The following is a 12318-nucleotide window of genomic DNA, read 5'->3' as shown; positions in this document are numbered from 1 at the left end:
GAGGACGAAAGGTCCGAATCGGCACGAGTGATTGGTTGTAATTAATAAGTAGAAAAGCATTGAGTGACTACGAATAAATTTCTTCGGAGATTTACTCGTGAATGGTTTCTTATTTTTTGATTTATTTATTAAATCATGATAGAGTCTTTTTATTCGAACGCGTTAATTATCATTATTTGAAATATTATATGTTTTCTCTCTTTCAGAATTTTATTTTTCATAAGTAATGTATATATACACACGCACACATTTTTTTTCTTTTTTTTTTTTTTTTTTTTTCTCTATAAGATCGAATTATATTAGAGTCATTAAATCAAGCCTTTTTAAAATCACGAAACGAATAGGAAATGAAAATTGCGCAGAACGCCATTGATAAAATACGCATATTTAAATATATGCTTTATGTTGTTTACTTTCGGAATTAAAGTAGAATTTTTAAAGTAGAGTTTCACGCAATTCGTAGATCTTCAGATTTACGTATTACTCGTGGTATAGACGAGTCTAATAAGACTTCACTATTATCTATGTATTGCAAATGGCTGTATATAATATATATGTAAACAATTTTTCTAAATTAATCGTTTCAAGTTTAAAACATTCAATTTAAAATCCTCAAGTTTTACCACCTTAGGTGGATTTCTTTCTTTTAATAGATAGAAAAATCGAACTCCATTTTGGTACTTTGATTTTTGATACTTTGATTCGTGTAACGCGATCTTTGAGACTTTCACCCATTACTCTGTTTTATTTTTTTCACACGCGTTCGTACGTACATTCTAGATTTCTTTTTTCCTTTTCTGTTTCAGGTTAAATGAGGGATCGATCATCATGGAATTAGATTTTTACAGAGAAATTTATGAAATCTCTTTGTATGTAATTCTAATTCTCTCTCTTTCTGTTTCAGATAAATATATATGATATTGAATAGACAAGAACATTGAGAGTAACATCTCGTATAAAACTCGTATCAAACACACTCGTTATAAATTTATTTTGATCGATAAATTCTATCAGAAATTTGCAAATTTGAATTCTTCAAGTATCGTTTCGTAATAAATTAAAAAAAAAAAAAAAAAGAAAAAAGAAACGTGGATACGATCGTTTTATTTCAATTTTGAACAATGAAGAAACGATTATGATTAAAATGTGTTTTTAGAAAACTATATTACATCTGAATTGTTTTCCAATTTTTATTGTTATACATTGAAATAAAATAGATTAAAATAAAGTAAAATATTCATGTATGTATCTTTAAAAAAATTCTACTAAGCATTCTCAATCAAATTTCAATTAAAGACTCGTTACTCATTCCAAAGTGTATACTGATTTAATTTAAAAAGAATAAAAATTTCATCAAATTAAAGTAAGATAATCAGTATAAAAAAAAAGAAGAAAAAGAAAAAAATTGAAAAAATTATGACAGAACATATTATTTTCTATTTTTCTTTTCAATTTATTAATCAATAATTAAACATTATTATTCTTTTTTTTTTCTTTTTTTTTTTTTTTTTTTTCATTTGGAATAATATCATGGACTATTAAAAATGTGTGTGTTTCTAAACGACAAACTGTTAACACATTTTTTTTTTATCCCTTTGGCACACATTATTTAGAGCGCAAAGATAAAACTTTTTTAAACATAATTTGATTCTCTTTAACCAATGATATTATGATGGGTAAACTTCTACAATAGGACAACGTTGGAAGTATATGTATATACATTGTGTATATTCGCATGAATCATATTACTGTGATTATGGACAAAACTTTGTTGAATACACAAAGAATATCACATACATTTATAACAATATATTTGAATTTATTCTAAATGTACAAAGACCACACTATTGTACACCTAATTTTTGTAAGTTCGTATCAAACCGTTGGATGAAAAACACATATCAGTCGCAATGTTTCAGAAATCATTTTGATACGAATTATAAATGCAACACGATCATAAATATACTTTCACTACCAACATATTCAAGGATATGTTTTTTTTTTTTTTTTTTCAACACAGTATACAATCATTTATATCTTTTCATTTGTTACTACTATTCTGCACAATAAGGATATATCTATACTTATGTATCTCTTTCAAGCATATTATTTTATGGTTTACTAAAGATCAGTCTGGTGTGGTTTTTGCCATTTATGATCTATCTTGTATGTCACGATAGTTTTTAATAATAAAATGCGTTTGAAAAAAAACTAAATAAAGGATCAAAGGAATAAAAATTGAAAACTAATTACATAACTCATAATTTCAAATGTTCAAACTCTTTAAATACATTCGTAATTGATCACTTCCATTTTACACTAGAAGAATACTTTAAAATTTAAGAATTTAAGTATACGTATTATACCAAGTATATAAATTATTAAAATATGTTAACTTCTTTATATAATTGCAAAAATCATAATATTTTCTCTCTCTTTCTCCCTGTTTATTTCAAACTACAAAATATTAAATTTGTATGCATTTTGATTGTGAGCATGAAGCTTCAAAAATTGTAATATTAATTAAAAATTTATATAAATTTTTGTTTATATAATTATATAAATTTATATAATTTATATAAATTTATATAAACTATTGTTTCATATATATATTTATAATGTTACACATTGACATAATTTAATTAGTCAAAATGTAACACACAATTCGTTTTTAATATTGATATCAATGTATAGAGAGAACTATGTAAAAACCAATAGGCTATTATAACATAACAATGTTATGTACATGCACAAATTGTCTTTAAACAACTATTTATAAATTAATAAAGTATTACAAATGCCTGAAATATTATTACTAAACAAGCATTTTCTCGTTGTTAAATTGCCATTAAACTGCTTATTACCAAAAGACCAGATAAAAACAAAGAATGACTTTTCGTACAAATTCATTAGTATAAATATTTTGATACGCGTCATTCTCTAAATGATAAAAGCTCTTTAAATTATAAAAGATCTGATAACAGTACACATACTCTCTGTTAAATGTTATTACCAAATTGCCAAATAACTTTGATATATTTTGCAATATTATTATTTAAAAATTATTAAATAAATGCTTTTTGTCTATAGATAGCATAAAAGAGAAAAGACCGGGTAAATTCGACAGGCCCAAAAAAAAAAAATAATTTCATCAAAGATCTTTAAAAAGAGCAGATTTAGCATTTTTAAGTTTATCTAATCGCCTTTGTAAATGCGAGTTCGCTGTTTCGAGTTCTTCAACGCGTCCTTGAGACTCTCTAACCTATAAAAATATAAAATATCATACAAAAATAATAGTATCATTGTCACATATATGAATATGATAGTAACAAAAAGAAACAATGCTTCATTACTTCTCTTTGCAATTTTCTCTTTTCAACTTTGAGTTCATCTTCCGCTTTCTCAGATGCTTCTGCTGCAGACTTATAGCGTATTACTTGACTTTCTAATCTAGCTACCGTCGCTTGTAACGTAGACATGTCTTGTTCCGCTTTTTGCAGCTTGAATTTGTAGTCGGCTAAAAGCTTATTAGCTTCTCGTTGAATATCTTCAGAATCCGTTAAGCCACCTGTTTCAATAAACAGCTTGTATAAAGTAACATTTGATGAAATTGAAAATTGATATGACAGATAAAACATTTCGTAACTATTTGCTTATAAGACCATTTTTATGGAGTATTAAAAATTAAAAAAAAGATGTATGCACTCCATCACACATGTAATGTACAGATTTAACTTCAACCTAATACTGCACCCGGGGATCTCTCAGATCTTATGCGATTCTTGGTTTCTTCTAATTCCAATCTTAAATGTCGTATTTGATCTTCTAATTCTTTTTTCTCCGAAGCGAACTTTCTCAGTCGAACGTCTGTAAGAAGAAAAAAAAAAAATAAAAAAAAAAAAAAAATCGATTTATACATATTTTTTTTCATTATATCAATTGTAATACGTTAGATCAAAATTATATACCCAAAGATCCTTTTCCAGCATTCTGCAATAAATCTGCAGACTCTTTACTAACTAATACTCTTCTTCTATGGCAGGGTCCACTTTCAACGTCATTTTCTTCATCAGTTCCTTCATCTTCAACTATCACTAGTCCATTTTCCTATGCGATAAAAGATTACATCATCATCATTATTATCATTATTTAATAAATTCATGTAATTCTTAAAAATAGAAAAATTATATATCATATAAAAAATACCTGAATTAGTGTATCCCTTTCTAACAATTGTGTTCTGCATAAATCTAAATCATCTTTTAATCTTTGACCAAGTCGTTTTAACTGTTCAGCGTCTCGATTCTTCTCTCGTAGTTCTCTACGTAACTGAGCTGCCATTTCTTCTAATTCTTCCAATTTATCTTTTAATATATCAACTTGATAGGCAAAAGAAGATTTTTCATTGTCTAATTGGGCATTAGCTATCATTGCTTTTCTGAATTTCTCTTCAAATTCCTTCAGCTCTAACTATAATTATATAACACTTCAGTATCTAATGGCTCATTGTTAATTCTGATTAAAGTGGTCTTGTTACATTACTCAATCATGAATCACATACCCTAAGATCTCTACCAAGTCCTACATCTTCTAATGAATCTTCTGATGATTTACAGCTGGATTGAAAATTATTAGAATTAGTCAGCAAGCGTGATGTCCTTACAGGATCTGGAGTTACTCTCATGGCTCTATTAGGATCTATAAAAAAAACCATTAAAACATGATATAATAATTACATGATATAATAATTTTCTCAATTTTTTTTTATAATAGTTACCTGAACACATGTCATAAACTCTATCAGCATTTTCTTCTGCTTCTTTCTGTTGTCTTTCCAATTCACGCATTCGAATTTCTCTAGCTTCAGCTCTTGCTTGTCTCCTTGCAGCTAGTCGAGCTTCTGCCTGAAAGTATGTACGGAAAATCCATCCTGTTACCAAAAACATTTTCAAATTCAATTGATTATTAACATTGCTAAAATTAAATCAATTCTTGTACTTATATATGTTTATATATGTGAGTGTGCAACAAATATTTAACAAAAATATTGATATGCTAAAATGTTTTTTTATATATATCTTTAAAATTCTATGATGAATAAAAATACAAAAATATTATATTTTTTTAATGCAAATAAAAGAATAATATATGCTTAATACCAAAAATGTAAAATATTTGTACAAAATATAATAATTGTATAATTTTAATTATGTTAATAACATTAATTTCTTTTCGTTTTTTTTTTTTTTCTTTCTTAAATAAGCAGAATATAGTAGTTGTTTTGTTATACTCACTTTTAGCCTTACTCCGTAGACAAAGTTACCTGTTTTCCTGACATTCCTATCTTATCTTTATGATAAGCTGTTATCATTATGTGGTTTATAACATGTAATTTAGTAGCAGTAAAAGTATTACTTTACATGTCTTCTTCTTATACAAATGTGGATACAACAATATAGGAATACTAATTTTATATATATTAATAACAATTTATATACAGGTATGAAATCAAAATTTAGATAGATATAAGCTACTCACAAACGTACACGTGTATCATCATTTTACGTATGATAGAGCAATTCTATTTTTTTCTAAACTTCTATTTTTTTCGTTGAACATAGTAATTCTAAATGAATTAAAAAGTAGATTATTATTTCATACCTCTTTAGCTATTTGGTCAAGAGCTTGATCTTCAGCAGAATGCCTTGTGGCAGTCCGCCTTCGTCCAGTTACAGTAGATTCCATTTGTCCTTGTATTTCTTTATTTAACAGCAGCAAATTGGTAAACAACTAATGCTTTTTCCTTAACATAAAAAATGTAATTAGTTTACTGACAAATTCACAATAAAAATAATAACTGATAACAAGTATAATTTAAATATAAATGAATTTATTCATTCGAATAGAAGTCGACGTATTTTGTAACGGAAGATTCGAATAAAAGAAAATTTCTTTTCCACAGCTTCATTAAGATCTTATTGAAAGTTAATCAAACAAAGATATAAAATCATTTACTCGTTTAGGAAATATATAGATTTATACGTGCTATATCAAGTATGTCTCATAATGAAATGCAACCTTGATACTTATGTTACTACAATGTAACGTATAGCGCAAGAATACAATTGTTATTTAAAAAAAAAAAAATAAACTATTAACAAAATAATATTCCTTTATGATAATTTTTTAAAAATATTCATGATGTATACTTTAAATTGTCCTTGTTATACCTGTATTGCTTGAATCAAGAGAAGACCACGATTATAGTTTGGATGTTAAATCTTCGATGTTGCCCTCGAAATAAACGCTATATATTGTCACTTAGTATAAAAGTCCAGGTCATTATAATAACTGAATATGAAATATTTAGAATGATTAATAAAAATTATATATTTTACGTATTAACACACCCACGTATCACGGACGAATGCGTCCATGTAGAAGTACTATACTGATGTGTCTTTAACTACTTATGCCTTAATTTAGTGTTGGGCCTATCTAACGAACAAACTTACAGAGGTACGTACAAGAATGCCTATCAGCCAGCGGACAGCTGCATCTTGTTTTAAAAGAAACACATGCAAAAATAACCAGACACTATAAATAAAGTCAGTAGAAATCGGACGTGACTGCCACGATGACCATTCGTAGAATAGAATTAATTTTCCTATTTGATAATGATCAATGTTTTCGATTTAAAAAAAAAAAAGTATATATATATATATATATATATTCGTGATTTTTTTTTCTTGTTCTTTTTTTGTTCTTTTCTCTTTTAAACACCAATAATTTAGCCTGGTCTGTGATTGAGATTATTTAAATTTGAGGATGCGTGACATGAGTGCATAAAATCCCACTGGATATATCGCATGATATTTTTCGAAAGAGTTTCTCGTTCAGTGATGCAAAGCACACTGCGCCGCGCCTCAAATAACTACGTTACTGGCGACATCTGTCTCGATAACGTAGTACTATCTTCAAAGTAAATGCCGGCAGTTCAACGTATTACTGTACCTTTCGATATAACAAACGTTAAACACTTTGTTATTAGTGTTAGATTTTTATCTATGTATTTTTATTATGCCAAACGAATTAAAATTTTTACGAAACGTTATGACTAATCGGCACGATTAAATATTTCACTAATAAGCTAAAAACCCGGCCTGTATCTAACTATGTTTTGTAACAATCGGCACCTTCGATTGACTTCACGCTCTAACTGCGAAAGCACTCCAGCGCCATCGAGTAGAGCCTTCGTGAAATAAAGGTACCAATCGAAAACCTACGGTTCGATTTTTTTTTTTTTCCTTATTTTTTCTTTTCTTTTCTTTTCTTTTCTTTTTTTTTTTTTATTATTATTATTTTCGTTTCATTCTCATTCTTTCGTAATCTTATTCATAAGTTAAATTTAAAATGATCGAATAAAGTGATTTTGTATATGGATGTTACATAAAAATACCTACAGTGTATAAATGTACAAATTTCAAAAATTATACGTACATGTATTAACATTATTACTTTTACATTTGAATACAATTAAACTTAGGATTTTCGTTATTTCGAAACAGCTTTTTGACATAATCGGGCCAACAGACTATTCATTTGTAATAAACTATTCATACCATTCACAATTCCTAAGTGTGTTATTCCTATCTCCTGAAATAATTAATAATAATAATGATGATGATGAAAAAAAAAAAAAAAAACTATTTATGATAGAAAATATTCGTACAATATATTATTGTAAATTTATAATCAAACTATAGACATAAAAAATAGTTTACCTTTATCATGAGATAAACATAAAAAAAAGTTTACCTTTATCATATCCAATTTTAATTTTTCATCTATAGGAAGATTTTTACAAACTCGAAATATATTTCCAATTATATCTTCTGCAGAATAACCTAATCTCCACAAGTGTTGCATTATCTGTTTAAATAAAGCAAAACAGAAGATCAAATAAACGTATAAGTAAAAAAGTTAATATATCTTTTCACCAGGATTAAACGAGTTTTACCGTAAAAGCTTTACAAATATTTCCTTGTGTACATAATTCAAGCATTTCCTTTACCAGAAGCGGATGTGGTTCGTCGCATACTTTAAAAACATTTGTACCGTTTACATGACCAAATCCATTGTAAGTAGATTGTAGGTTATTTAATGCTTGTCTCATATCACCTTGAGCAGTAAATACTATAGATTCTAAACCATCATCTGTATATGAAACCTATAAATCATTTTTTAATAAAAGAATACTTTATTTTTTATCAAGAAGAAAAACTTTGTAATAAAAAAATTACATTCTCTTTCTGACAAACTTCTATAACTTTTGCCAAGATTTGTGCATCACTTAATTTCCCATATCTTAACATGGCACAACGTGATTGTATCGGTTCAATAATCTTCTCACTGTTATTACATGCCAATGCAAATCTAGTTGTACTACTATATATTTCCATTGTACGACGAAGAGCTTGTTGCGCTCCATCAGTCATACTATCAGCTTCATCCAAAATAATTATCTTATGTTTTCCTTTAGTTAAATTTACCTAAATCATACGATTACGGATAAAAAGAATATTATTTTTTCTATATGAATATACATCCTTTTTTTACTTACTTTCTTCTGTGCAAACATTTTGATCTTATTTCTAACAACGTCAATCCCTCTTTCATTAGATGCATTTAATTCTAATACTGCATCTTTAAAAATTGGACCTAAAAGTATACGTGCCAAACATAAAATAGTTGTAGTTTTTCCTACACCAGGTGGTCCACTAATAATAATATTTGGTGTATTTCCATGTTGTGCAAAAACAGATAAACGAGCAATAGTATCTTCATTGCCAACAATATCTGAAAATACTTGTGGTCGATACTTCTCAATCCTATATTATGAAATATTTCAAAATTTTTAATACATTTAATCTTAAATTAACAACAAATAAAAATACGATAATATTTTAATTATCTATGGAAAATATGAAAACATACAGATAGAAAATAACCTTATTTACTAAAACATAAAATAAACGAAAGATATGTAAAATATTTAACCTACCAAGGTAAATCATAGGATTTGTTGGATCGTTCTTTATTTTTTGAATTATATCCACTCGTAGATGGCAAAATTTCTACTTCCATTATTTCATTGGTATCGTGATCTCGCGTCATTTTTAAATTTCTTGCTAATGTCTACTATTGTTACAGGTAAAAGAACCGCGTAAATAAGATTGAAATATTTAAAATAAATTCCATTGTATATTCGCTATGATTGGCTATATTTTTTATACAGCGGCATATATTCATGTACGCAACTTTACATTACCAACCAATGAAGATAAAAACTATGAAAATAAATATGAACTTCGATAAAAAAAAAATCATGAACTTTTCGTAGATTTATTTAATTTATTATTTTAAACAAAAAAGTTGTTGAAATAACTTTATATGAATGAATAACTGAAAATAACTTTTTACATAGATAAACAACAAAAGATAATTATATGAAAAAACTAAATGACGCATAACGCGTCTGATTGGTTGAAACCAAAATACCGTGTTGCATCGTCAACCAATTAAATTTAACCTTTAAGAAGACAATTGTTGACATATCCCTTTAAAGAATTTCTAAAATGATACAACGATTTACAGACACACCTGATTACACCATATGGCAACACTGGGTGTGATCATTCATCCAGATTTGTAAAACGATAGTGACAGTTAAGTTTTTTAATTTCTATGACAATTTAATATAATGACGTTGTACCAGTGCCTCTTAATAGTGCCTGTGTATTCCTATATCGGTGTAATTTAGCTAAAATTAATTCTTAGAATAATAACGTCGTCAAATGCACAATTTGTAAGCAGTTTCCTTGTACTACTTCAAGTGTCATCAATGTATCAACATTTTAAATAGCAGCAATATAGATTGGGTAATATTTTTAATTTTTTATTTATAAGAATTTCATTTATAACAATATTTTCAAAATATAGTTAATGGTCATTACTATACGGTTATTTGTTTGTCATTCAATTCAAATAATTTTATTGTCTAAAGTTCAATTCTATGAAACAATGGAGAGTACAATCTAAAGTTCAGTTTTACAAAACAATAATAAGTATATTCTTTTGTTTGTGATCATTTTAATTAATCTACTTAAATTTAATTATATCTTTAATATTACGTAACAAATATAATATTTCTAAAATTAATTTAATTTTTATTCATTATGCATTTATTTTTTTTATTTATACGTATATATTTTGTGATTTATTTTTTACTTATATGGGTCTTTCAGGTATGGCGACGGGTGGTAGTTTTATAAGTAAACCAGCTAGAGGATGGTTACATCCCGATCATTTAGTGAGCAAAGAAGGGATTAGCTATATGGTAAAAGTAAGTTATTTATAGCAAAAATTTTTTTTTATAAATAATTATATAATATATTTATTAATAATTATATCATTAAATATGACAGTATATAGGATGTCTTGAAGTATATACTTCTATGAAGAGCCTAGATTTTGAAACAAGATCATGTGTTGCTAAGTAAGTAATAAAATGATATATATTCATATATATATATATATATATATATGGGTGTTAAATATTTTAAATCGTGTATAATGAATCTTCTTGTTTCATAGGGAATGTATAAATAGAGTTTGTGAAGCAGTTGGATTAAAATCAGCTGATAAAAAAAGAAGGGTAAAATATTATAATTGGTTAACAGAATTAATTTGTGTATAGAATATATATTATATATATATATATAATTTTATTTATATATTCTTTAAATTTAAATTATAGGTTGACAGAAAAGTTTTAAGAGCAATAGCTGATAAGCCTCGCATGGAGCATGCAGGTACTAACATCAACTTGACAATTAGCAGTAGTAGTTTGTCTTTAACTAATTTAGAAACTGGACAAGTTATTGCGAAACATGATATGCCACGTATATCTTTTGCTTCTGGTGGTGATACAGTATGTATTATATTGTTACATGAAAATAATTTTGAAATTAATGTATCATTTTTTACACAAGGAGAATATTCTTTTTTATTATAGGATATATTAGATTTTGTTGCATATGTTGCCAAAGATATGCATGAATGGCGTGCGTGTTATGTTCTGGAGTGTGAAGGTGGATTAGCGCAAGACGTTATATCTACAATCGGTCAAGCATTCGAAATAAGATTCAAAGAATTTCTTACTAAACCAAATTCATTACAGTAAGTTTGTTGTTATTTTAAAAAGGAGTTACTATTTAGAAAAAAAAAAGAGATTATTATTATATATATTTTACAGTCCTGTATTAAATGGTATGAGAGAAGCAGATAGAGATTATTATAACGATCTGCCAGGAAAGGTGCCACCAGATATTGGTCCACCACCAGTGCCACCTTTACCTAATGCAGCATCAACATTACCAAATTTAAAACATCATTCTACACAAAACCAAATAACACGTTGTAATCCACAAAACTCTATATTACATGATACTTGCTCTATTGATAATAACAGACAACTTCAACAATGGACAGGTAATTTCATGATAAAAAAAAAATCATGTTTATTTTATATATATCTAATAAACTAATCGTTATTTATATAACTCTCAATATTACTTTTTTTAACTATAGAAACTGGAAATTTAATTGATTTAAATGCAGATGGAACTACCTCAAGTTTTAATGCAGTGCATGAACACAATTACATGAATGACAGTGTTATACTTGCAAACAGAGACAATCATCGTGAAAACACGTCACTTTTTGATGTTTTCGATATGCGTATGTTAACATATCTAATATTTTTATTATAATATTATATTATAATAAATTGTTAAATATTCTATTTTTTTTACTTTTTCTTTTTTTTTTTTTTAGAACCATTCAGTTCTGCTATATCAGAAATGAATAAATTAAGTCCACGTTCGCAGAAAAATCAATTGAAGCAAGAAATATGGTTTCATGGTAGTGTTAGTCGTGCCGAAGCAGAGTCTATGCTCATGAGAGTGAGTATAATTTCAAAATAATTCAAATAAACTATAACCTCTTTCGTACGAAGTCAACGTGTAATATAATTTCATTAATCTAAAATAGGACGGAGATTTTCTAGTACGTGAATCACAAGGATCACCAGGTCAATATGTTCTTACTGGTATGAATAACAATACACCAAAGCATTTGTTATTGATAGATCCAGAGGGCGTCGTAAGTATATTTACGAGTTAAAGTAAAACAAAGAAGTATATATATCCTCTCTCTCTCTCTCTCTCTCTCTCTCTCTCTCTCTCTCTCTCTCTC

The 12318-nt window shown here is 27.1% G+C and overlaps 3 protein-coding genes and 1 long non-coding RNA gene across 11 annotated transcripts in view; 2 read left to right on the top strand and 2 right to left on the bottom strand.

The window, feature by feature from the left end:
• LOC122633092 overlaps positions 1-961 on the top strand; it is a 2546-nt gene extending 1585 nt beyond the window's left edge. Inside the window, exon 3 of one of the 2 annotated variants that reach the window (XR_006328023.1) lies at positions 807-961. This is a non-coding gene — a long non-coding RNA (uncharacterized LOC122633092). Of the gene's footprint in view, positions 1-11; positions 116-806 lie in introns of those variants that run through there. The other variant, XR_006328022.1, reaches the window with a different exon arrangement.
• Positions 962-1794: 833 nt separating this feature from the next.
• Positions 1795-6368, bottom strand: LOC122633080 (leucine-rich repeat flightless-interacting protein 2). 5 transcript variants are annotated; one of them, XM_043820599.1, is made up of 10 exons: positions 6231-6368; positions 5662-5803; positions 5295-5361; positions 4778-4930; positions 4562-4698; positions 4207-4470; positions 3969-4107; positions 3742-3867; positions 3354-3568; positions 1795-3262 (listed from the first exon to the last, which is right to left on the bottom strand). In XM_043820599.1, the coding sequence occupies exons 4-10, from the start codon at positions 4845-4847 to the stop codon at positions 3152-3154; spliced, it is 1062 nt and encodes a 353-aa protein (XP_043676534.1). In that variant the 5' UTR covers positions 4848-4930; positions 5295-5361; positions 5662-5803; positions 6231-6368; the 3' UTR covers positions 1795-3151. The 5 variants fall into 5 exon arrangements, with proteins under 5 accessions (XP_043676534.1, XP_043676535.1, XP_043676531.1 ...); XM_043820600.1 differs by having other exon boundaries at positions 4778-4904; XM_043820596.1 differs by lacking the exon at positions 5295-5361 and having other exon boundaries at positions 4778-4904; positions 6231-6351.
• On the bottom strand, positions 6230-9321 carry LOC122633086 (replication factor C subunit 2). 2 transcript variants are annotated; one of them, XM_043820620.1, is made up of 7 exons: positions 9065-9321; positions 8624-8891; positions 8304-8552; positions 8021-8230; positions 7819-7932; positions 7015-7656; positions 6230-6351 (listed from the first exon to the last, which is right to left on the bottom strand). In XM_043820620.1, the coding sequence occupies exons 1-6, from the start codon at positions 9175-9177 to the stop codon at positions 7555-7557; spliced, it is 1056 nt and encodes a 351-aa protein (XP_043676555.1). In that variant the 5' UTR covers positions 9178-9321; the 3' UTR covers positions 6230-6351; positions 7015-7554. The 2 variants fall into 2 exon arrangements, with proteins under 2 accessions (XP_043676555.1, XP_043676556.1); XM_043820621.1 differs by having other exon boundaries at positions 8624-8859; positions 9065-9215.
• A 328-nt stretch (positions 9322-9649) lies between these two features.
• LOC122633077 (SHC-transforming protein 1) overlaps positions 9650-12318 on the top strand; it is a 2971-nt gene continuing 302 nt past the window's right edge. Inside the window, exons 1-10 of one of the 2 annotated variants that reach the window (XM_043820591.1) lie at positions 9650-9941; positions 10308-10405; positions 10488-10558; positions 10657-10717; positions 10820-10993; positions 11078-11241; positions 11318-11553; positions 11683-11802; positions 11899-12026; positions 12115-12225. In XM_043820591.1, coding sequence (XP_043676526.1) covers positions 10310-10405; positions 10488-10558; positions 10657-10717; positions 10820-10993; positions 11078-11241; positions 11318-11553; positions 11683-11802; positions 11899-12026; positions 12115-12225 — 1161 coding nt within the window. In that variant the 5' untranslated portion in view covers positions 9650-9941; positions 10308-10309. Of the gene's footprint in view, positions 9942-10307; positions 10406-10487; positions 10559-10656; positions 10718-10819; positions 10994-11077; positions 11242-11317; positions 11554-11652; positions 11803-11898; positions 12027-12114; positions 12226-12318 lie in introns of both variants that reach the window. The other variant, XM_043820590.1, reaches the window with a different exon arrangement.

Source organism: Vespula pensylvanica, chromosome 11 (genome assembly GCF_014466175.1).
Source record: "Vespula pensylvanica isolate Volc-1 chromosome 11, ASM1446617v1, whole genome shotgun sequence".
Taxonomy (NCBI): domain Eukaryota; kingdom Metazoa; phylum Arthropoda; class Insecta; order Hymenoptera; family Vespidae; genus Vespula; species Vespula pensylvanica.
The sequence above is the reverse complement of the archived record's forward strand: the minus strand, read 5'-3'. Positions and strand labels throughout refer to the sequence as shown.